At 39.3% G+C, this 25472-nt stretch overlaps 1 protein-coding gene across 1 annotated transcript in view; it reads left to right on the plus strand.

Moving 5' to 3' along the window:
• Window positions 1-7920: 7920 nt before the first annotated feature.
• Window positions 7921-25472, plus strand: part of PNPLA8 (patatin like domain 8, phospholipase A2) — a 37490-nt gene continuing 19938 nt past the window's right edge. Inside the window, exons 1-4 of the mRNA XM_080919160.1 lie at window positions 7921-8051; window positions 16515-17638; window positions 17727-17876; window positions 23710-23861. Coding sequence (XP_080775286.1) covers window positions 16604-17638; window positions 17727-17876; window positions 23710-23861 — 1337 coding nt within the window. The 5' untranslated portion in view covers window positions 7921-8051; window positions 16515-16603. The remainder of the gene's footprint in view (window positions 8052-16514; window positions 17639-17726; window positions 17877-23709; window positions 23862-25472) is intronic.

Genomic DNA, 25472 nt, shown 5'->3' on the forward strand with positions numbered 1-25472 from the left:
ATAAATGTACCACATTTTCTTTATCTGTTCTTTGGTTGGAGGACATCTAGATTGTTTCCAGTTTCTGACGATTCGGAATAAAGCTGCTATGAACATAGTTAAGCAAGTGTGCTTGTGGTATGGCAGAGCTTCTTCTGGCTATGTGTCCAGGAGTGGTATAGCTTGTTCTTGACATAGATCCATTCCCAATTTTCTGGAAAACCACCAAACTGGTTTCCAAAGTGGTTGTACAAGTTTGCACTCCCACCAGCAAGGGAGGAGTGTTCCCCTTGCTCCACATCCTCCCCATCATGAGCCATCACTTGACTTTTTGATCTTAGTCATTCTGGCAGGTGTAAGAGGTCAGATGTACAGGTGTAAGATGTCTCAGTGTCATTTTGATTTGCATTTCTCTGTTGACTAAGGATGTTAAACTTTTTTTTTAAAGTGTTCCTTGGCCATTAGAGAATCCTCTGTTGAGAGTTTTCTGTTTAGATCTGCACTTTATTTTTTAAATTGGGTTATTTGGTTTGTTGAGTTCTTTATATATTTTGAACGTCAGCCTTTTGTCAGATGTGAAATTGAAAAAAAATTGTTTCCCATACAGTAGGCTGCCATTTGGTTCTTTTAACTGTATCCTTTGCCTTATGGAAGCTTTTCAGTTTCATGAGGTCCCATTTATTGTCGATCTGTTGGTGTTATGTCCAGAAAGTTTCCTCCGGTGCCAATGCATTCAAGGCTATTCTGCACTTTCTCTTCTCTCTGGTTTTATGTTGAGGTTGTTGATGCACTTGTACTGGAATTTTGTGCAGGGTGACAGAAATGGATCTGTTTGCATTCTTCTACATGTGGACATCGTTAGACCAGCACCATTTTTGAAGATGTCCCCCACCCCATTGTATGGTTTTGGCTGGTTTGTCAAAAAACAAGTGTGTGAATTTACTTCTGGTTCTTGAATTCCAATCCATTGATCAAGCTGTTTTTATGCTAGTACCACCCAGTATTATTACTATTGCTCTGTAGTACATCCGGAAATCAGGGATGGTGATTGATGTGTTTATAAAAATATGAAGGGGGGGTATATGTTCTATGGTGGTGTAGTGAGGTGTGGGGGAAGGGGTTTCTTTGGCAGGTCCATGTTGAGGCATCCCTTACTCCCAAGGGACCAGCCACACGATGGTATAGAGTTTATTTAGGGCATGGGGAGGGTAGTTAAGAGGGTAGTAGGGGCAGATTTAGAGGAGGTAAAGTAGTAGAGGACAGCCAAGAGCATGTGAAAACAGAGGAGGGAAGGGAATGGGGAGAAAAAGGACAAAGGGGGAAGAGGGGAAGAGAGGAAGGGCGCAAGAGAGAACAAGGGAGCAAAAGAGTGAGGAGGGGGCAAGAAGCCCCTTTTATAAGTGTCAGGCAACCCTGGATATTGCCAGGTAACTTTGGGGTGGAGCTTAGGTAGAAAGCTAACAGTGATACCTCCAGAAGTTCTTTTGTTGTACAGGATTAGCAGATGATATGATAGTATACAAAAGTAACCCCCACAATTCTACCAGGGAACTCCTACAGCTCATAAACACCTTTAGCAAAAGTGGCTGAATACAAAATTGACTCAAAAATCAATAGCCCTCATATATAACAAATGATAAATTGGTCGAGAAACAAATTAGGCAAACAATACCCTTGACAATAGTCACAAATAACTTGCTCTAACCAAGCAAGTGAAAAACCAGTAGTATAACAAGAACTTCAAATCTTTGAAGAAAGAGACTGAAGAAATCTTCAGAAGATGGAGAGATCTCCCATGTACATGGATCCGTAGGATTAACATAGTAAAACTGGCCATCCAACCAAAAGTACTCTACAGATTCAATGCAATGCCCATCACAATTCCAACATAACTGTGTTTGGCCAAAATAGTTTCGACTTTTGGGCAAAGCAGACTTTCTACCAACCCAAATGTTAAGAATGTTGCAAGGTAATATTTGCAACATATGATAGATTTCCTTGATTTGCTATAACCTGCCTGCTTGATGTTCCCCATAATACATTTTAAAGGTGCCTTGATTTGTCTTTCTTTTGTTCTGTAATTATAAAAACTTCATGAAACTATCACTACTTTAGAACATGGTACTTGAGACAAATGAAACCATTTTTCAACTTCCTAGGCACCAGTGTTTAGCTCCAGGATATATTCTCTTCTATTTCTTTTGCGATGTGAGATGTTTTTATATAAAATGGTTCTTTATCAAATTTCTTACAGCCTCCTCCTTATAACTTCTGTTACATCTTTGCTACTATTCTATGCTCTGTGATTAGACTGGGCCTGTAAGATTTTAATGTTAAGAGTTTAGCTGTTGCTAAAGCCACAGCACATAGCAGCAGTTCTTCCCCTCCTGGATACCCACAGGAACACTACTTAGGACAGTCTCTGTGAAGTTCAAGTTAAAAGACTTATAGGTGTCAAGATCTCTCACCTGGGGAATAAATTCACATCAAACTCAGGATAAATGGCATGAATCCTGCTCCCTACCTCCTAGCCTGCCTCCTTCCTGGGAACCAGAAAGATTGGCTGTAGGCTCATGCAATATTGCACCTTCACTCCAAAATGATAGGAAACCTCAACTTCTGCCACATGGCCTTCATTTCCATTGCAGAGCCCAAATATACTGTGTATAGCTTTAATAACCCTTCAAATACACTCTCAACTCTCAACAATCTGACTCAGCGTTGCTCTTGAACCCACATCTGATTGCTTATAGGATTCTCATGTATAATTAAAGGTAGCCTCTTTTCCTTAAAATCTGTGACTTTAATAACATATACATGACTCCCTTGCCCTGTGGCATAGGATATTCACAGGCTCCAAGGACTGCCTGTAACAGGATCTCATACATTAGTAGGCACCAAGCCTTAGGACAACTGCTATCATGCTAAAAACACCATTCAGACTTTGAAACCCAGAAATCCAATGCTTGCCAAAAAAAGAAATAAAGACATAGCCCATCTGCCAAAATAGCAACAAAGGTTAAGTCAACACTGTTTGGAGAAAGATGAAGCGAGTCGGGGTGGGGGTATATGCTCCATGGATGTGCAGTGAGGCATGGGGGAAGAAGAATGCCTCTGGGGAACCAATGTTGGGAATCCCTTCTCCCTGAGGGACCAGCCACAGGACAGTATAGTACAGAATAGAGTTTATTCTGGACATAGGAAGGGGAGTTAAGAGGGTAGTAGCGGCAGAGAGAGAGAAGAGGAATAGAGAAGCAGAGGCCAGCCATGAGCACTCTGAGAGAAAGAGAAAGGGGAAGGGAAAGGGGAGAGGAGAGGAAAGGGGAAGGGAGAGCAAAAAAGCAAGAGAAAGCAAGAGGACAAGAGGCCAAGGAATAGAGGAGGGGGCAAGTGGCCCCTTTTATACTGTCAGGTAACTGGGGTGGAGCATACCAGGCTGTTGCCAGGTAACTGTGGGGAGGGTTTACAGAATTCCCTCCACCAAAAAAAAAAAAAAAAAAAAAAAAAAAAAACCATTCCCACTAAAATTCCAGCTTTCCAATTCAATTCTTCATAGAGTTAGAAAGAAAAATTTGTAAATTCATTTGTAATAACAAAAAGCCTAGGATATCAAAAACTATTCTCAACAATAAAAGTACTTCTGTGGGAATCACCATCCCTGACCTCAAGCTGTATTACAGAGCAATAGAGATAAAAAACTGTATGGTATTGATACAGAAACAGGAAGGAACATCAATGGAATAGAAACGAACCCACACACCTATGGTCATTTGATCTTTGACAAAGGAGCTAAAAACATTCCATGGGGAAAATAAAAAAGATAGCATTTTCAACAAATGGTGCTAGTCCAACTGGCAGTCAGCATGTAGAAGAATGCATATCGATTTATTCTTCTCTCCTTGCACAAAACTCAAGACCAAGTGGATCAAGGACCTCCACATAAAACCAGATACAGTCAAATTAATAGAAGAGAAAGTGGGGAAAATTCTTGAACACATGGGCACTGGGAAAAATTTCCTGAACAAAACACCGATGGCTTGTACTCTAAGATCCAGAATAGATAAATGGGACCTCATGAAATTACAAAGCTTCTGTAGGGCAAAGGACACTGTCAAAAGGACAGAGGGGCAGCCAACAAAGATCTTTGCCAATCCCACATCTGACAAAGGGCTAATATCCAATATATACAAAGAACTCAAGAAGTTAGACTCCAGAGAATCAAATAACACTATTAAAAATAGGGGACAGAGTTAAACAAAGAATTATCAACTGAGAAATATCCAATGGCTGAGAAGCACTTAAGCATCATCCTTAATTGTCATGGAAATGCAAATCAAAACAACCTTGAGATTCAACCTCACATCAGTTAAAATGGCCAAGATAAAAATCTCAGGTGACAGCAGATGCTTGTAAGGATGTGGAGAAAGAGGAACATTCCTCCATGGTTGATGGGATTGCAAGCTTGTACAACCACTCTTAAAATCAGTCTGGAGGTTCCTCAGAAAATTGGACCTAGTACTACCTGAGGACCCAGCTATACTACTCCTGGGCATATACCCCAAAGATGCTCCAACATCTAACAAGGACACATGTTCCACTATGTTCATAGCAGCCTTATTTATAATGGTCAGAAGCTGGAAAGAACCCAGATGTCCTTCAACAGAGGAATGGATACAGAAAATGTGGTACACTTTAATACTCAGCTATTAAAAACAATGACTTCATGAAATTCTTAGGCAAATGGATGGAACTAGAAAATCTCATTTGAGGTTAAAAAAATACATGGTATGCACTCACTGATAAGTGGATATTAGCCCACAATCTCAGATTACCCAAGATATAATTCACAGACCACAAAAATCTCAAGAAGGAAGAAGACTGAAGTGCAGATGGTTTAGTTCTTCTCAGATGGAGGAACAAAAATATCCACAGGAGGAAATATAGAGACAAAGTTTGAAGCAGAGACTGAAGCAAAGTCTATCTAGAGACTGTCCCACCTAGAGATCCAGCCCATATACAGCCACCAAACCCAGACAATATTGCTGATGCCAAGAAGTAATTGCTGACAGGAACCTGATACAGCTATCCCCTGAGAGGCTCTGCCTGATCATGACAAATACAGAGACAGATGCTCACAGCCAACCATTGAACTTAGAATAGGGTCCACAATGGAGGGGTTAGAAAAAGAATTGAAGGACCTGAAGGGGTTTGCAACCGAATAAGAACAGTAATACCAGAGCTTCCAGAAACTAAACCACTTTCCAAAGAGTAGAAACTAAACCCATGGCTCTAGCTGCATATGTTGCAGAGGATAGCCTTGTTGGGCATCAATGGAAGAATCCCCTGGTCTTGCCATGGCTAGATAGCCCAGTGTAGGGGAATGTCAGGGAGAGGAGGCATGAGGGGCAGAGGATGGGGGGGCACCCTTATAGAAGCATGGGGTGAGCGGAAGGAACAGGGGGTTTATGGAGGGGAAAGCAGGAAAGGGGTTAACATTTAAAATGTAAATAAAATTTATCCAATAAAAGTAAAATGAAAAAAGAATTGTTAGATTACTGAGTTTTGTTTGAACAATGAAGTTCTTTGAGGAAGTTTTAATGAACCAGAAATTAAGTTAGTAAATAGAGGGACTAACTATGTACATAAAGTAGGAAATGCCCAAACATGATAAAATAACCAATAACCCCTTTACTCAAAATGAAAGTATCAAGTACATGCTATGACAGTCATGTGGATGTTTGTTTTACATAGGTGAACAATTGCTACGTTTATCTTTACTCCAAGCATTAACTGAAGGCATTACTCTGATGGTAATACACAAGGCAGTCTACTTTGTACACTATTGAATTCATTTATTTTGGTTGTAATTAAATGACAAAATATTTTCTTCCTCCAAATTCCATACTATAGAATTTTGAGTCAATTATTATATAGGTAATATGTCAGATCAGAAAATACAAATGCAGGTTGGAGAGATGGCTAAGCAGTTAAGAACACTGACTGTTCTTCCAGAGGTCCTGAGTTCAGTTCCCACCAACCACATGGTGGCTCACAATCTGTAATGGAATCTGATGCCCTCTTCTGGTGTGTCTGAAGACAGTGACAGTGTCTACACATACATAAAATAAATAAATCTTAAAAAAAAAAGAAAATACAAATGAAGCCTTATTCTTCAGGCCTGTAGGGAAAATGCCAGGATACAAGGAAGTTACAACCCTGTGCAGCGAGGGATACAGGTGAGGCAAGTGTAAGTACAGTAAATGGTTTGCTCTATGGGAGCAGGAAGGCAAGACTTTCTTGGCTTAAGTATAAATCTGAAGGATAAGACAGGAGGAAATCTGAGCCAACAGCATGTACAGAGGTACTGATTATGAAAAGGGACAAGGTTCATGGTAAAATACTAGTGGTTTTGGAAGGTAAAAAATACTGGGCAAGAGGTGAGAAGCCACACAGTTAAAACTTGTTACACCTCTGTGGTTTACTGAAGTTGCTGGTCCAATCTTTCTGTTCTGTGCAAACATATGATCAGACTTGCAATCCTGAAAGATAACTTTCCCTGAAGAAGAGACTGGGCTAGAGGTTAGGTACAAACTGTAGGACCAGTTTATGTGAGACTGACATACAGGAAGCCCTAAAGGAAAGGAGAGCACAGAGCTGAAGAAATGGCAAGAGATGGTAATGTAAGATTCATTAAACTTTATTACAGATTAAAGGTAAAATTGCTGACAAGGGAAGGAGAGGGAGATAGAGGAGGAATTGAGAGTTGCATGGAGATTTCTAACAAAGGAAGAAAATCTGCATATACTTTCTAATTTAGGGAATTAAGGCAAACAAAGGGAGAGGGTGTGGTGACTACCTCACTCCTTGACCAAGATTTAGTTAGGTTCCTTTTATGACTTGTCACAGGTACCTGTCATCCTTTGACCTCTGTCTTGGGCCTATCTAAGCCCAGTGTTAGCAAGAATCCTCTAAGTTGGTATAAAATGAATCCCCACTCTTAGTAACTGGTCATCCTCATCTTCCCTCACCAAGGATCTGCTTCTGTTCAGCAAGAATGCCTGTCACCTTTGATGTGATGTCATCTCTTCTTAATCTTCCATCCTATGACCACCTCCTTTGCCTATTGTTCTAAACTCCACTCTTTGTTGTGTCAGAACCTGGAGCTGACAGTTCACTATGGTAGTAGTTCTGACCAATCTTTCCAGCATTTCAACAGTGTCAGGATATTTTAATATCAGTAAATTAATAGTAAAAGCACCAAGAACTAGGCTTTACAATCCTTTTCATTTTACATGGCTACAGTACTCTGCTACCCTTGAAGGTGAACACTGGGGACTTAATCTGATGGTCTAGTTAATTAGTTAACACTAGACCTGTGGCAGGTCATAGTTTCCCTCCCTGGTACACAAAATTATGAGAATATCAACGTGTTGATTACAGTACCACCAGAGGGGTAGTACCTGCTAATTCCACAGGATGCTGTATGCAAAAACAAGCTTTTAAGTTGACAGACCCCATAGCTGTGCTAGAAACAGACAAAGAGGAGGTATCACCAAAGCAGGATCACAGGGTGCAGCCAGGCCGCTCATGTCCAGGCTGCTGTTAAAGCGTTTCCCAGGAACCTGGGCAACACAGCAGGCGCAGAGCCTTTTGACACGCTCAGCTCTGCTGAAATAGGGATGGTAACCGGCAAGCAAGCAACCAAGGACTCTACTGTGAGCAGCACCGAGACTGAAAGCCATTGATCTCCGCCTACCCGTCACAACAGACCATAAAAGTACAGCTTGCCCCTTTCGAAGCCCTGCTTCTACCAAGCACTCAGTTCCAACACACACCCCGCCCTCTCAGCTCTCTCCCACAGCCACGCCCTATCGTGCTCCCTTAGTACTGGAGGCGGAAAAACAAGACCGAGGGAGCTTGCGTCACTTCCGCTGGGGGCGGGGCGTAGCGGAGGGTGGTGCCAGTCGCGCCAGGGTTTGGGGTCCGGGCGCCGCAGCTGCTAGAAGGCCGGGCGGGCTGATGCGGACGACTCTAGGGTGGCCGCAGCGCCCGTGACTACCGCCTACGTCCGGGTGAGTGGCCGGAAGCCGGCGGGGGGCAGATGGCTTCCGCGGCACGGGCGCTCCGCCAGTCTCTCCCCCGGGCGTTTGGGAGGCTGGGTTCGCAGGCCTCGGGGTTCTGGCGGGCGCTGGGCCCCGCCGTCCCTGTGTCGCGGGCGTGGCCCCCGGGGTGTTTTGGTTGGTTGCGTCCCGCCCCCGCCGGTGGTCCCGCCCAGGCCCTCTGCGGTGGCGCGTCGGGTCCTGAGTGGGGTGTTCTCAGGCAGTCCCCTGGAGACGTTTTCTCTGTTCTACGTCGTCCTTGACTAGGCAGTGTGCACCTTGTGTTTTGGTGGCTGGGCATTTTTTACTTCTCGATGGTTTTTCCTTCCCGTCCGCAAATGATCCTATCCCAGAGCGCTGTTGCTTAAGCAGAATCACATGTGCGTGCCTTTTAAATGATGAAGAAACCGTATGAGTCAGCAGGTTGCAGAGCTTCTTGTCAGTGTCATTTCTGTCTTGATGCTGGGGGCGGAGGGAGGAGGGTTCGACCAGTTTCCATACCCAGTACAGCAATAACTTAAAAGAAAAGTGACATTCGAGGACTATCATAGGAGATGGATGTGACATAAGCGGCTATCCTAGAATACGTTTAAAATTACCATTTTCATTTCCAAGAACAGTTGTATATTGGGGTGGAATTCCTGATTGTCAAAAATATATTTCAGGCTCTCAAGGTGTCACAGGAAATGTAAAGAAAAATTTAAAAATGTGAGGATTTTTATAAAAGTACACTAGAATGAATTGGAAAGCTTATGTTTTAGTGAAGCACTCAGTTGTACCAAATTCCATATAGCTATTTTGTAAAATTCGGTATGCATATTAGAGGAATCTTCAATATAAAGATCCCGCTCTGTAGCTTTTGCTAATTGTCCTATGTCTTGTTTTGTATTTTTCCATCTAATTTTAAAATCTTGTTAGCAGTGCCCCTCTCTGTTAATGATGTCAGATTAATGAAAAGGTCATCTTCCCTAGTTCATACTAATACATCCATACTTTCGTATGCAGACTTGATACAGAACAGTCTGTTCTTGGAGTTGTTTTTCTCAGTCAGTAAAGACAGGATTTGTTGCTTCATTTGGGGAACGCATTTGTACAAAGGTCACAGCTAGAATCTTGTTTCATCTCAGTTCACACTCCCAGTCTCTTGTATTTTATTCAGTTTGATATCCTTCACTTTTGAACGGATACTTTCCTTCAATGCTTTCTGGTTTGCTTGAGTGCTTTTCTTTTTCTGTTCCTAACTTTGGGTACCACTCATAGCTCTATCCACAATGATCTCAAAACAAATTTTACTTTTTTGAAGCCAAAGTCACACTATGTGGATATCCTGAAATGTCAAGGAAAATACAGGGTGTATTTGTAGTAGAGCATTTTTTTTTTTCCCAAAAGAAAACATCATATTCTTGTTAGGTCCTGTGCATGCAAGTCCTGTGGGCCATCCTTGGGTAACCATCTGGCCTTAAGGGTTCAGTTGTTATATCATGCGTAAATGCAGTCTCTGTATTTCAGTTTCAGTGCCCTATCATTACTGCATTCTGTAAATGCAGAAGAAAATCCAGTTTTCTTGATGTTAAACTGTCCTCTTTCCAGGTCTTTTATATTCACAAGTGGCATTTTCCCTCTGAGTCTGATTTGAAAACTTGAGTTTTTTTTGACAACTTCTCCTTATCCCATTGATACTTGTCACTAAGTCCTGTTTTTTAACATATACTTTATTTTTATCTTCAATATGTGTATATGTCTGTAGTTAATGTAGGCATGAGTGCCTGCAAAAACCAAAAGGAGGCTTTGGATCCCTTGGGGAGTGCAGACAGTTGTGAGCTGGCAGCTGTAAGCAGCCTACTATGGGTTCTGGGAACCCAGCTCCAGTCCTCTGGAAGAAGAGCACACACTCTTAACCACTAAACCACTCTCCAGCCCCATGTCTTTCTTTTGTATTTTTTTCCTCTTTTCAGAATGTGGTTCACAGCAGAGCCCACTTCTGCATTCTTGCACTGTTACTGTATTCAGACCCTTGTTGCCCTTTTGGCTGCATTATTGCAGTTGTTAAGTGACATGCTTGTATAATCTATATGCTTGTATATCTATAATTGGGACTGCACCCAGCTTTCTGCTTACACCTGCACTGTGCAGACACACTGATAGCTCTGTTCCTTCTAGCTTTTTTCCTAGTTTACAGCACTCTTCACCTTTTCATTCTTTTTCCTACTTTTGCTGTACGTTCGTTGTGATTGACTTTCCTCTCAAAACATTTTGAGTGCATTTTCTAATGCTGACATTTATTTAGGAGGAGTATAGCTTGTTGCTTATTTCTGTGTTAAGTAAGTGTTGCTTGATAGTTGTGGTTTCTGATAGCTATAATTAGAATCTCTCATTTTGTTTACAAAATTGTTTTTCTATGTTTTCCATTTTGGGGGCTTTATATTCTGTTCATTGACGTTAAATTGATAGGTATATAATGTCTCAGGGATTGATTCTTTCCACAGTGAGTTTCTGGGATTGAACCTGTCCAGTTTGTATGTCAAGTGTTTTTCACTGAGCAAGACCACTGCCTCTAGATGATGGAAAGAACCAGTGAGGACTGCATAAGCATAGTCTAGACTTGCATTGCTTTCCCTTCTGCCTCAGTCCTGGACTGATCATAATGAATCTTCTGTGCTTTTAACCAACTTCAGTGTAAAAAGCTCATTCTTCATGTAAAATGTTGCTTGCTTTTTCTTCTGCCTAGAATATTTTATCAAGATTCACACAAGACTTCATTTTCTCAACTTATCTCAGAGCCACTAAAATGCCAAATATCAGTTCTTCTGACTGTCCCATCTAATTAGTATTCTTTGTGCCCTTCCTTTTCTGCTTTAATTCATGACACTATTGTGAGCACAAACTAATTAATATGCTTTTGCTAATAATTTGTCTTGATCTACAAGACTGCCTGAAGTTGAGTAAGGTCACCCTCTTGCTGTTTAGTTCCTCTTTTTATCCCATGTAAGGATTTCCCTTAAATCTGCTATAGAAGGCTTTTATTTTTCACTATTTAGGATATCATCATTCTCAAACTTCTCTCAATCCTTATCAGTAGGTTATAGGTGTATTTCAGAACTGATATATAGCCAGAAGTATTAATTTATTTTTAACATTTCAGAATTCTTCTTTACTCTTCATTCTTAGTTTTTCTTTTTGCCTCTAGTATTTTTATTCTTCCTGTTATCTTTAGATATTTAGCCTTACTTAATTTTGTGCTATTTCTAAAGCTTGGTTGCACATTTTCCTATTGGCTGTATGTACAGATCTCTCTAGGTGATAGTTCATTCCATGGCATGTTTTGTAATCTTTCTGAGTTAATGTTCATGGTAGCTGTCCATTGCCCAACATTGGACAGTGACTTTGCCTTGGAGTTTTAGTTGTCTCTTCTGGAATTCATTTGCATAGGACATCAGTGCTATGATAGTAATAAGATTGTAGATACTGATCTTAGCATGGCTTTCATTAATGCTGGTTTATGTAGATGAAAGAAACCCAGGGTTTTCTGCATGCTAGGTATTATGCCAGTTGGACTACATTCTCAGCCTCACAGCATGACTATATGCCCTAAATGGGTTACAGTCAGCTGTGAGCTGCCATCTGGGTGCTGGAAGTTGAACCTGGGGCCTCTGGAAAAACAACCAGTGCTCTTAACTGCAGAGCCGTCTCTCTAGCCCTACTAGTTTCCATATTTGTATATCAAGCCTTTAAAATACATTTATTTATTTATTTATTTATTTATTTTATTTACTTATTTGTGTGGGAGGGTTGGTACACATGTAGTGGTCAACAGAGAGTTTGTTGGAGTTTATTCTTCCCTTCTCTCATGTGAGTTTAGGGGATTGAACTCATTATTATGATTGATAGCAAGTGCCCTTGCTCACTGAGCCATCTCATTGGCCCTAATATCCGGTTTTCCTAGCACCATTTGCTACAGAGGTTGTCTCTCAACATGTATTTAAACATTGCCTGAGCTACTTAATATTCCCTTGATATATTTTCCTGAATGAAAACAAAAAAGCAGTGCTACTCCTGGCTATAGCAAAACTATAAATGAGGGTACTGCTGGTATGTCCTCTTAGTGATCATGGTAACTGCTTGCCCAGATATTTTACTTCTTTAAACCAGGCATTGATGTTTAAAGTTTCATTCTTCACTATTTTCATCAAAGAATCTTCTTTTCTATCATGCTTCAGCATTATAAATTGACAAAGTCTTATTTTAGATATTCCAAAAGAAAGAGATGGCTCAGCAATTAAAAGCAGGTGTTGCTCTTGCTGATGACTTAGGATTAGTCCTAGAACCCATGTGGTATCTCATGGCCATCAGTAACTTCAGTTCCAGGAGACTTAATGCCCCTTCTAAACTTGAGCACCAGGAATTCAGGTGTTGCATATATGCATACTTACAGGGAAACTCTCAAACTCTCATATACCTCAAATAAAATAAATATGAAAACAAAAATAAAAAGATGCTCTATTTGGGGGCTACCTCTATTTTAAATCCAGACTTTTTTTTTTTGTTAGATTTATTATTGCTTACATGTATGCCTTGCAGGCCAGAAAGGGGCACCAGATCTCATGATAGTGTAGGACCCCCTTTCGGGGACCCCCACTCGAGTCTCAGGACACAGGGTTACCCAGTGAAATTCGAGAGACCTTCTTACTGAAAAAGCACGAGGTAGTTTAATGGCGGAGCTCCGGGCGGATACGTATCTCACGCAGGAGATAGAGGTACCGATCCGGAGGCTCGAAAGCTGGGGTGTTTTATAGGGAGGGGGTTGGGAGAGAGGGTTGGGGGCTGGGAAGTACAAAGTTTGCCCAACACCAATAGCCTAGGTGCAGTTTGGAAGTCCAGGGACTGGTGGGGCGGATGCTTATCTAAGTCGGATACACTCAGTTAACATCTAATTTACATTTGACTGAGGACTCATTTGTAAAAGACAGCCTGGGCCTGCTTCTGTATTTCTATTTTATCTTTAAGGTCAATTAACCTAGCCTCAGGGATGTTTTTAACAATGGGCTTAGCTGGGCCTGCCTGGATTTGTTTTACAAAGTTCTCAGTCTTAGAATTTAATTTCCTTTCAATAGATGGTTATGAGCCACCATGTGGTTGCTGGGAATTGAACTCAGAATCTCTACCTCTGAGCCTTCTCTCCAGCTCCTTAAATCCCTAATAACAAACCTTTTTAGTAAGAAGGGAAACAAATACTGATGTCAATCAATCGGATCTACTATTGCTATTAACAGAATTATTATATTACAAATTAAAGGCTTTGGGAAACTTTTAATAGTTAGATATAGTTGTAAATATAGATGTCTGTCTACCTGACAGTGACTTTGGCCATTGGCACCTATTTATTATTGAATCACTGATTAGAATTTTAGGAAAGTAAATAGTTAGAATATGCAAATCCAAGACTGTCTCAGAGTTTCTATGCCACCGTAGGGCAAAAAGGGTTTCTTTGGCATACCCATTTCACTGTTCATCATCAAAAAAAAGTCAGGGTAGGAACTCAAACAGGGCAGGAACCTGGAGGCAGGAGCTGATGGGGTGCAGGGTGCTGTTTATTAGCTTGCTTATCATGGCTTATTCAGCTTGCTTTCCTATAGAACCCAGAACCACCAGTCCAGGCATTACACCATCCACAATGGATTGGGTCCTCTTCCAGCAGTCACTGAGAAAATGTCCTACAGGCTTGCCCTACAACCCAGTCTTATGGAAGCTCTTCTCTCCTCTCCTCTCCCCTCCCCTCCTCTTCCCTCCCCTTCTCTCCCTTCTCCCCCTTCCCTCCCCTCCCTTCCTCCTCTTCTCCTCTCTTCATTTTTTTGTTTGTTTGTTTTGTTTTGTATTGTTTTGTTTTTGAGACAGGGTTTCTCTGTGTAGTCCTGGTTATCCTGGCACTTACTTTATAGACCAGGTTAGCCTTAAACTCAAATGCAAAGTTTTGCTGTGGAGGCAGTTTTTTAATTGAAGTTCTCTCAAAATTGGAAGGTCCTTCCTCCCAAATAACTTTAACTCGTGTCAGATTGACATAAAACTGTCTCACAAAGATTAGTTTCTTTGAAAACCATTCATTGCTCAGCCCCATGTCTGACAAAATATCTCTGCAACCGCCAAAATATTTAAAATGCTTTTCAAGGGATCACTAATGTGGCTATTTGAATGAGAATTGTCTCCATTTGTGTATTTGGTTCTCAGTTGATGGAACATTTGAAAAAGGATTAGGAGATGTGATCTTGTTGGAGAAATGTCTCTGGCTTTGAGGTTTCAAAAATTTACACCATTCCTAATTAGCTCTGTTTTGTGTTTGTGGGTCAAGATGTAAGCTCTTGCCTGCTGATCCAACACCGTGCCTGGACACCTGTTGCCATGTTCTTCACCTTAGTAGTCATGGACTCAAACCCTCTGAAACTATAAGCCCTAAATAAAGTTCTGTACGGTTCCTTAGACATAATGTCTTAACACAGCGATAGAAAAGTAATTAAGACAAAAGTTGGTCTCAGGGAGTAGGATTGCTGACAGGCCTGAACATACTATTTTTTGGTAGGAAATGGGAGATACTTTTCAGAGTTTGGATTAGGAAAACAGTTGCAGGCTCTAAGCAGGTACTTAATAGGCCATCCTAATTTGCAAGATAGTACTGCCCAGAGCAATGTAGATTATGGAGGCTCAGCTTAGGAGGTTTCAAAAGAAAATAATATTGGCAGCTGGCCTCTAGAGCATTCTTGTGATATTCTGACAAAAAACAAAACAAACAAAAAAAAATTTGGTTGCTTTCTGTCCTTGTCCTAAAATTTTTTTTCTGAGGAAAAATTGACAAACATGGATTCATTTCCTTGGTGAAGATTTCAAGACTGCCTAAAATATTGGTTTTGACATGTGGTTACTTGTAATCACTTTTAGGAGAGTCTCTAACATAAAAGTAAGCAGGGCAAAAAGGAATAGAAAATACACATTTTAAAGTGAAAATGAACACCAGGAAATTTAATGCTGGAGCCAAGGCTTGTGCTGAAAGATGAAAAGTTTTAAGATTTGTTTCAAAAATGGAATAAAGGGAGGGATACTCTTAAACAGCTGTTACCCAGCTGTTTTCAACTTGTAGAAAGGAAATACCTGAGGAATAATATTCCTCTTAAAAGCAGCTATGTGGGGTGGCATCAAGATAAGTTGAAGTCCCGGGGACCTTCTAATCTCCCATGCCAGGCCCCTCTCACATAGCTACAACCCCCCACAGCCACCTGTAGAGGTTTGAGACAGATCAGTCACATAGGGCAGTGCTCCAAGCCCTTTCTCCACAGGTGAGGATGTGACCATAGATCACATAGGCTCAAGACAGATCAGTCAAGTAGAAGCAGGACCATGCCTCCAAATACGTACATGAGGTCTTTCCAAGCTCTCAGGCCAAGCCAATAGGAAGTACCTGCTGTCAGATCCTGACCCATCCCAAAACTATATAAGAATGCTATTCAGAAAGATTAAAGGTGTGCAGGAGTTACTCCATCATCTGAGAGCTTCTGTCATAAGAACTGTAACACTGCCACTTGGGGAAGAAATCTGCCCTCCGGAAATTGCCACCAGAAGCTTCCCTGCACCCCAGCTAGTCAGTCCAATGGTTAGCTGCAAGCATCCTCCTCTGTATCAGTATGGCTCTGGCAGAACCTCTGAGGAGTCATCTGTATCAGGTTCTTGCCAGTACGCACTACTTGGCGTCAGCAATAGTGCTTAGGTTTAATGGCTGCACTATTATATGGATCCTGAGGAGGCAGTCTCTGGATGGTCTTTTCTCCAATCCCTGCTCCTCTGGGAATGTGTGAGGAGATGTGGGCTTGGGAAAGCTCCCGCAGACTGCGGTGGAATGTAATTTATGTAGCACTGGAGCAGCGGAGAGGCAAGTTTGTCCCTGTATTTCCTCCTGTGAGTATTTTGTTCTCCCTTCTAAGAAGGATTGAGGCACCCACCTTCTAGCCTTCCTTTTCTTTGAGCTTCATAAGTTTTGTGAATTGTTTCTTGGGTATTTTGAGCTTTTTGGGCTAGTATCCGCTTATTAATAAGTACATATCATGAGTGTTCTTTTGTGACTAGGAGATATATACATACATACATACACACACACACACACACACACACACACATACACACACACACACATACACATATATCTGTGTACCATATTTGTGCAGTGCCCTTGGAGATGTGGAAAGGGTCCCTGGCCCTCTGGAACTTGGGTTTCACTGTGAACTGGAAGCTGAACCCAGTCATGTAATGAGAGCAACAAGTGCTCTCTATCCTGCTGAACCATCTCTCTAGCTTTATTCCATCTTTCTTTGAGATGGTTTGTTGCTGTGGTTTAAAGTCATATGTATTAACTCAGCTTGAATGCTAATTAACCTTTTTTTTTTTTAACCATTTCAGGTAAGACCATGAATTATGGAATTTCTTAGATGAAGCATTCAGGAATGGAATGAGAGAATGTCACATGGAAAATAAATGATTTTTAAGTTATGTCTATTAATTTGACTCTAGATATATATATTTACTTCCTTAATAATGCAAGACGTATTTGTGGGAAACAGAGAAGCAAACAGTTGCATTTTGTGTGTTCTAAACAATATTGGCACATGAACCATGTCAGTGTGCACAGAGAGTTTCACACAAGTAAGAAAAGCTGCAAATGGAACAGAAGTGAAGCACATTGCAGCAAACACTGGCACTCTCCAAGCAACCATGGCTTACGTATTGGAATTGTGAAACTTAGCACTTCTGCTCCCAGGGGACTTACAAAAGTGAGCATTCATATGTCCCGTATTAAAAGTACTTTAAATTCAGTTTCAAAGGCTATTTTTGGCAGTCAAAATGAAATGGTTTCACGGTTAGCTCAATTTAAGCCAAGTTCTCGAATATTAAGAAAAGTATCAGATAGGGGATGGTTAAAACAAAAAAATGTTAAGCAAACCATTGAATCTCTGAAAAACTATAGTGATAAATCAGCAGAAAAGAATTCTTTTGCAGAACAGAAAAGTTACTTTGCAGATAAAGAAGATTCAGGTAAACACAGTCTTTTCCATTACACATACAGTATAACCACCAGATTTGGAGAGTCATTCCACTTTTTAGCAAATCATATTAATTCATACTTCAAAAGCAAGGAAAAAATGTCTCAAACAAAGGAAGATAAACAGCTTCAGGACAAGCCAGGCCTTGAAGAAAGGAAATCCAGTTCTCCTGGCCCGGACATATTGACAGACAGGCCAGACACGGGAACTCCCGTAGATGTTGAAGACAAACTTTCCAGCACTACCCAGGTTCCTGAGGCTCACCCAGTGTCTGCAAAACAAAGTATTGCTAACTTCCTTTCTCGTCCCACTGAAGGCGTACAAGCCTTAGTTGGTGGTTACATTGGTGGACTTGTACCCAAATTAAAGTCTGATCCCAAAAGTCAGCCTGAAGAACAGGAAGAGCCTGCTAAAACTGAGCAAGCTGTCAGCAAAGACAAAAAGGCAGAAGAGAAAAAGCGTGTGTTACTTCAGCAAGAAAAGGCAAGTTGTTTTTCAGTGTGGGCTTAAGAAATTTTAACCATTTGTAGAGTAACTCCATCTTCTAATCATGTTTCATATGACCTTATAGATTATTGCAAGAGTGAGTATTGATAACAGAACTCGAGCCTTAGTTCAAGCCTTAAGAAGAACAACCGACCCAAAGCTCTGTATTACCAGGGTTGAAGAACTGACTTTTCATCTTCTAGAATTTCCTGAAGGGAAAGGAGTGGCTGTCAAGGTAATTTCTAATTTATTTAGTATTTGTCTTGAAATAAAAATTTAAATAAACCTCTTAAAGTGGGGAATGAAAAGCCTTTTTTATTTGAAAATTTTTGTTCTTTTAAATCATACAATATATATTCAGGAATTGTGTCATTATTTTATGATACCCATTAGGCTAATGAATTTCTTTTGTTCTGTTACATAAATTGTGCTATGATCATGAATATTGGTACTTTGAGCTGGGCCTCTGTAAAAGTGGAGCATAAGTTTGTTAGTTGCATTGCCTCATAATTGTCAAATTATTAATTGCAGTGCATCTACTTTTACTGTGTAATCACTTTTCAGGATAGGAAATAACCAGATGTGGGTAAACACCTTGAACCCAGTATTTGGATCATAAGTATGAGACCACCTAGGCTAGTTAGCAAACTTCTGTCTAAAAACAAAAGACAGGAAACAATATGGAAAGCCATTGTTGATGTTTATTTTATAATCCCACCATGGTCTTTGTACATTTGAAGTCCAAAATTTTGAACTAATAATTGAATTGGTAAAGCAATTAGCATTCTTTGCCTCAGTATTTTACATATCCAATAGTGAACAAAGCATAAACTTCATTCAATACACGATTCAAAGAGATGCTAAGTGACTAAAGGTGAGTCTTTTTATCTACATTAGAAGTTTATTTGTATACCTAATAATTTGGAAATACAATAATGATATTATTTCATTAAAATCCAGTTAGTGCTTTTTTTTAACCTAACTCAGAAAAAATTTTAATTCATACTTTCTCTATCATTTTATGTCTGTCTTGTTGAAATTATTTCTTGTAAATGTACCCTTCAATAGTTTTACACTGTATAACACATACGTTCAGAACTTATATATTTCATATTCCTAAAGTTTAAGATTTATCTTTTATATATTGATGTATTCTTGGAGATATGTTTCTGAAATACATGTGTGCTTTTAAGGATAATGTTCATGTCAGGAATGCCTAGAAAGGAGAGATCTAAAATACAGTTACTGTTTTTGTCCTCTGAGTTGCCATAACAAAATACCTTACACTGAATAGGTTGTATTTAACAGAAGTTTGTTTCTCATAATGTGCTTACTGAGAGGCACAGGGAAAGTGCTGGCATGTCTGGTGTCTGGTGAAGGTTTGATGGGATTATGCTGTCACTTGTGACTCAGTCACACAGCAGAAGGAACAACACAGCAGCTCATTTCAACCACATTTCCAAGGTCTCTAAACTCATATGTCAGGCAGAGGTCCTATGTCCTAAGCACTTCCCGAAAGACCCTGCTTTTTAATATTTAATATTATACTAGGAACTAAGTTCCAACATGAACTTTATAAGAGGCCTAGCCTTCAGACATAGCATATGATTTAACGAATGATTTAATAGTATCTTATGCAAGAACAACATAGGTATTTTTGTAAGTGAAGTTCACAGCCTCAGCACAAAAGCAAACAGCATCACTAGTGCCCCAGAAGTCTTGTTCCTCTCAGTCTTAGTCTACATAAAAGGTTAATTTGGGTTCCTTGTGCGATTGCTTTCTTTCTCTCAGCACATTGATAGGATTTACTCAGTGTGGCAGTTGTAAATTATTTGTTCTTTTATTTATTATGTGAGTCACAATTTAGTCTTTGAGTTGTACTGTTAATAGATCTGGGTAGTTTTCAGCTTTAGTCTGTTAGGAATAGTCATAATAGTTGAACTGTTGAAGATTGTCTTGTATTTGAGAACTGATCCCAAATTCAAGACACCTTCATGACCAAAAAGAAATGTAGTATGGGAATTTTGTTTCAATCAGTCAGAAATGAAAATCTAGGTAGTTGGAAAAAGTTGTCACCTTTCCTCCAGATAATAATCTAAAACAAAGGAAGTGAAGATATTGTTTGCATCATATTTTGCTCGGCTGTGATCTTTCCCAACTACACTTTTCTTATTGCCAATTTCTTCTACTGTTTAAAGGGGCTTTACTTTTTCTTCTTATATTCCTCAGTTAGGTTCATTATATAAGTTCACCTAGGCCCTAGTATGTAGTTCATGCTAGCCTGATCATTGTCATCCTCCTGCCTCTGCCTTTCAAGTGCTAGGTTTGTAGATTTGTTCCATTTTGTAGAGGGTTAACCAGATTTTTCACTGGTTAACAAAGCTGCTTTGTATTAAGTTAATGGTATATGTTTTCTAGGAGAATTTGTGGGCACCATCTCTTACCCATCAGCCCTTACCTTTTCAATCTTTTAAAGAAATGAACAGATACTAATTTTAATTTAGTCAAGTTTATATGTATTTATATGTTCAATGTAAGAAATATTTGAATTTCCACATTTTGCCTGCTAAGTGTAGCTCTCATCCACTCATCAGAGAAGCTTTTTCTTTCTTTCTTTCTTTTTGTCAGGGAAAATTGCAGTAGTGGTAGAGGAAAATTGTAACATTCAGAGATTTAGGATACTTGTTGCTGGATTGTGTCCCCTGTACATGACAGAGAGTACCCACCAACTCACAAGCAATTTCTTTCACTGGTTTAAGCATCTTTTTCTTCTGACGTGGCAGGCATAATGATAACATTAATTGAGATGTTAATGTGGGTGGGAGAAATTCCATAGGCTCCTACTCTTAGATGAAGAAATACGTATAGGTTGTCAGTGGTTACCGAGAGGGAAAACCAGTGTCCTCCAGGGAAGAGCTCCACACAGGTTTTCTAAACACAAATGGTTTGCCCTGGACACGGACATTCAGGCAAAGCCTAATTGACTCAGTAGGTTGTGTGTACACACGGGGACACACACACACACACACACACACACACACACACACGAGCATCTGCCATCACTACATCACCACCATCCTTTTTTTTTTCCAAAGAAAAGGAGGTCATGTTTGGGAGGGAGGGTCATAGGACGAGAGTAGGTAATGATGTAGGTGCCGAACTCATATTTGAAGTTGTTTCTCCCACAAATGAAGTTGCCTAACTTTAGTATTTTACTGAGTTTCTTCTAAAATTACATTTTGGCTTTCACATCAATATGTATTGTTCATCTGGAATAGATTTGATTTTACTGTATAAGGCAGAAGATTTGATACTTAATATACACATCCAGTTAAACAAGTAACCATTTATTTGGGAAAAAAAATTGTCATAAATGAGGCAATTATACATGGGTCCATTTTTTATAAATAGTCTATTTCTGGATACAGTATTTGGTTCTGCTAATGTATATATTTTTGCTCCAACATATACTTCCTAAATTAATTTAGTTTTAAAATAAACTTAATGTCTGGTCTTGTAATTCTTTTATCTTTGGTTCTTTTTAATGATTTGTGTGCACTAGTGTTTTGCTTGTGTGTATGTTTGTGTAGGGTGTTGGATTCCTCCCAGCCAGAACCTCAGAGACAGATGTGAGCTGCCATAGTTATGCTGTCTCTAGCCCCTTACGTTGTTCTTCCTTATACAGCTCAGCTGTCCTTTAAAAAAAAACTTCCGTATATGCATGTGTGTCTGTGTAGGTGTATGTACATGCAAGTAAAGTTGCCTGTGGAAGCCAGAAGAGGGCATTGAGGTTCAAGTGGTTGGGAACTGCCAGATATGGATGCTGGGAACCAAACTCTGAATCTTTGCAAGAACAGTATATTAACCACTAAGCCATCTCTCCAGCCTCCTAGCTTGGCTGTTATTTTTCTTTCTTTTTATCATTATGGATATTTTGCCTATATGTCTGTCTGTGATAACATAAATCTGGTACCCTGTAGAGTTACAGATCATAGAAAACTTACATGGTGCTAGGAATTGAAACATGATCTTGGGAAGAGCAGCCGTGCCCTTAATCATGTATCCATCTCTACACCCCTCAACTTTGACTACTCTTATCATGCTCTATTTCCATGTGAACTTTAAAGCTAATCAGAAAGAATAAAATTATACTAGAATTGCATTGAATAACTAAGACAGTTTAGGGTAAGGTAAGTATTAATTTGCTCTTTGTTTTCCTTCAATATTTAAAAATTATTCAATGTGAATGCCTATATATCTTTAATTAGGCTTATTTTGATAATTTATAAGTATATGATGCTTTGGGGTATAAATTTATAAAAGTTCCTGTGACTTAAATGTCTTTTGGTAACTCTGGTAGAAGAATTAACCTCTGGTGTTTGACTATGTGATACTGATTTGATATACATCATGGTTTTTCTATATGCTGGGCATTGTGATTTTCAAAAAGTTCTAGATTTCATTGTCCATAGAGTTATTTTGCTCCTCAGATGACAACACAACCTTCAGTAAGTTTGGATAGACCTGAGTTAAGAATGGTAAGAATTTGGGAAAGACACCAAGTTTTCCTTGTTCTTTCTTACACTGCCACCAGGCCTTGGTCCTAAACCTTAAGAATGCAAACATTTTTTTTTTTTTCCAGAAAGCTTGAGTTTAGCATTTTTCCCTTCCTACTTTGATAATTCTGCAGGTTTGTTAAGTTGAAATCAGCCATGCAGTGAAGCCCGCACCCCCCTTGTGAGCACATGGTTAGCTGAGGCGGGTTCTTTGTTCCTTTATGGACTTCTAAACCAAGCCCAGCTTTTCTATCCTTTGTGTCTTCCCAGAATCAGCAAGTTCCTGAAGGGAAGAGAGCAAGGTTACCCGCTTTCTGTGCAGCACTTATCCTTGTGGTAGAAGCTCTCCCTCCTGGGTTAAAAAGGAGACTTTCTTGAGTTCACTCAGGCTTTTCTAGTTGCTATCGGTGTGTCTACCATTGTTCAGATTTCTGTAGGTTGTTCAGATCTCCTTTGATGCTCAGTACTAGCTAAGCAAACAGAACAAAAATTAAAAAACAGAACAATAGTATTTTAGTTTGGCTGGTCAGAAAGAGAAACAAAGTGAATAAAACACTGGAAAACTTCATAGTTTATTGAACATTATACAACTCAGCTTTTCCTTTAAATTTTATGCAAACTTTTTGTCAGAAGTACTACTAATTGTATTAAGAGATTATTTTCTATATTGAGTATTGGAATTTTTTTTTGCTATGTAACCCAGACTGGCCTGGAGTTTATTCTGTAGTCCAGGCTGGCCTCAAACTCACAGTCCTCCTACCTTAGAACCCTTGAGTGCTGGGATTATAGGGATGCAAATTATGGCAAACATTGTACATATCTGGACAGAGGCTATTTTTGTCCTCAAATTAAGACAAATATATGCTAAATTGTTATATTAGTGTGTCATAAAGTAGTCATTTTTAATTACAGAGAAAGTAATAAACATTTTTGTTTTATGATATACTCATTTTTTTAACTTTCAAAAAATATTTATTGATTTTATATATCTGAGTACTCTGTAGCTGTCTTCAGACACACCAGAAGAGGACATCAGATCCTGTTACAGATGGTTGTGATCCACCATGTGGTTGCTGGGAATTGAACTCAGGACCTCTGGAAGAGCAGTTGGTACTCGTAAATGCTAAGCCATCTCTCCAGCCCTGAACTGGAATTTTTTTTTCTTACTTTATTTTAAAAAGAGAGAGAAACATGTACAGATTTTAAAAAGCATTTTGGCATAAAACTATATAAACATATTTTTGTCAGTACTTGATTTTTTTTAAAAGTTTGATAGTATGCATTGAAATCTTAGTAGTTATCAAAAGCATAAAGTACATGTAAAACAAAACGTAACATGGAAATTCTACTCACTGTTTTATTTTGTTACAGGATACTGCTGTTTAGCCCAGGCTGGTCTTGATCCAGATTCCCCTGCATCTATCTCCTTAATGTTGGGATTTCACAAGTATGCTACCATGCCAGTTCCTTCTTGGTTTAACATATGTAACAAATATCTTTTTCTCAATGTAGGAAAAAATTATTCCATATTTATTACGGTTGAGACAAATTAAGGATGAAACTCTTCAGGCTGCAGTTAGAGAAATTTTGGCCTTAATTGGTTATGTAGATCCAGTGAAAGGCAGAGGAATCCGAATCCTCACGATTGATGGTGGAGGAACAAGGTAAGGCTAGAAAAAATGTTTTTTAAGACTACTGATTTCATTGGGCTTAAGAGAGTTTAAAGACAATGGTTTAATGTGGTTATCATAAAATCAGTTTTTAAAAGTAAAACATAAAGCCACTTTTATTTATGAATATAAAAGCTATATTGTGGGCTGGAGAGGTGGCTCAGCAGTTAAGAGCACTGACTGCTCTTCCATAGGTCCTGAGTTCAGTTCTCAGCAACCACATGGTGGCTCACAACCATCTGTAATGGGACCTCTTCTGGTGTGTCTGAAAGACAGCTACAGTATACTCATATAAATAAAATAAATAAATATTTTTTAAAAAGTATTGTGACATATACTTGGATTATTTTTTATTTTGACTTAATCTTTTTTATATTACAAATTTCATCTTTAGCAACTTACCAACCATCTCTCAAAAACTTAAGTGTTTTTTTAACTTTTTTTTTTTTGGTGTTTAAGTTTTCAGTATAAGCAACTAATCATAAAATAAGGTGATAGTTAGAAAGAGAGTCTAGACTATCAACTTGTTATCAGCTTAGAGCTTATCAGCTTCTCTCTGTCTTCCCTCCTGCCAGTTTGGTATAATACCAAAACAAATGCATACATACATACATATCTAAATAAATAAATATAAAATACACACACACAATATAATTCAGGAGACAGTTTTGCTATCAGGATAACTCTTACTCCCTATAATCACCATCTGTGTTTATTCTTTCAGTTTACTTTGTCATAATTTGCCTAGCTTCTGACCTTGTCCTTTGAGCACTTTCTCTAGGATTTTCTGTGTTAGGTTTTTGTTTCCTTTGTCTCCCCTTACAGCCGACTTTTGCTCTCAGTGTTCACTGCAGTGCACAAGCAGTGCTCCTCTTGTTCCATTTCACAGTCCTCCCTGTCCTAAAGTCCTTCACACTTTGACTGATGTATAGAGTAAGGCAGTGATGAGAAGGAAGCTGTTTTAGAATCTAGGTATAAGACAGTTACTAACCTTAGATGACGGCCATGGCAATTCTGAGGTAGGAAGAAAAGATGTATATGAATTTTTTGAAGAAAATGAGACTAAATATAGTAAAAATCAGCTAATATCATGTTAAGTGTAAACCCTGTGAGTGATGAACAGAATTACAGACAGATGATTGGTATTGGAAAAGAGGTCTGTTTTGAGAAAGTTGAATATAAGCTTATATATATTGTAAACAGATGCTCAATTATCAAAAAAAATTCAACTGAAGAGGCAAAAGATAAAAGAGATCTTGATGAATATTTTGTTTTTAGGGTTACAGTATTTTATGGTAGCTCAGTCAGGTCCCCAAATGGTGATCCTTTTCGCTCAGCCTTCCAGGAGCTAAGATTACCTGTGGGTATCACCGCAACTAGCCAGCACGATGGGTATTTAATGGAAAACTTAAATAATCCACTGAGGTGTTCTTTCTTCATGTGTTAATATAAAATAGTGATGAATTGGAGAGAATTATTACACTTCACAGAATTACGTTCAGGGACTCAGGATGGGTAGCTTCGTTCTTTGAGTCAGCTGGTTGAAAGCCTTCTGAGTTATAGAAGCTCATTTGGATATTGGAAATAAAACCAATGTCTTGATAA

Source organism: Micromys minutus, assembly GCF_963924665.1.
Source record: "Micromys minutus genome assembly, chromosome: 1".
NCBI lineage: Eukaryota > Metazoa > Chordata > Mammalia > Rodentia > Muridae > Micromys > Micromys minutus.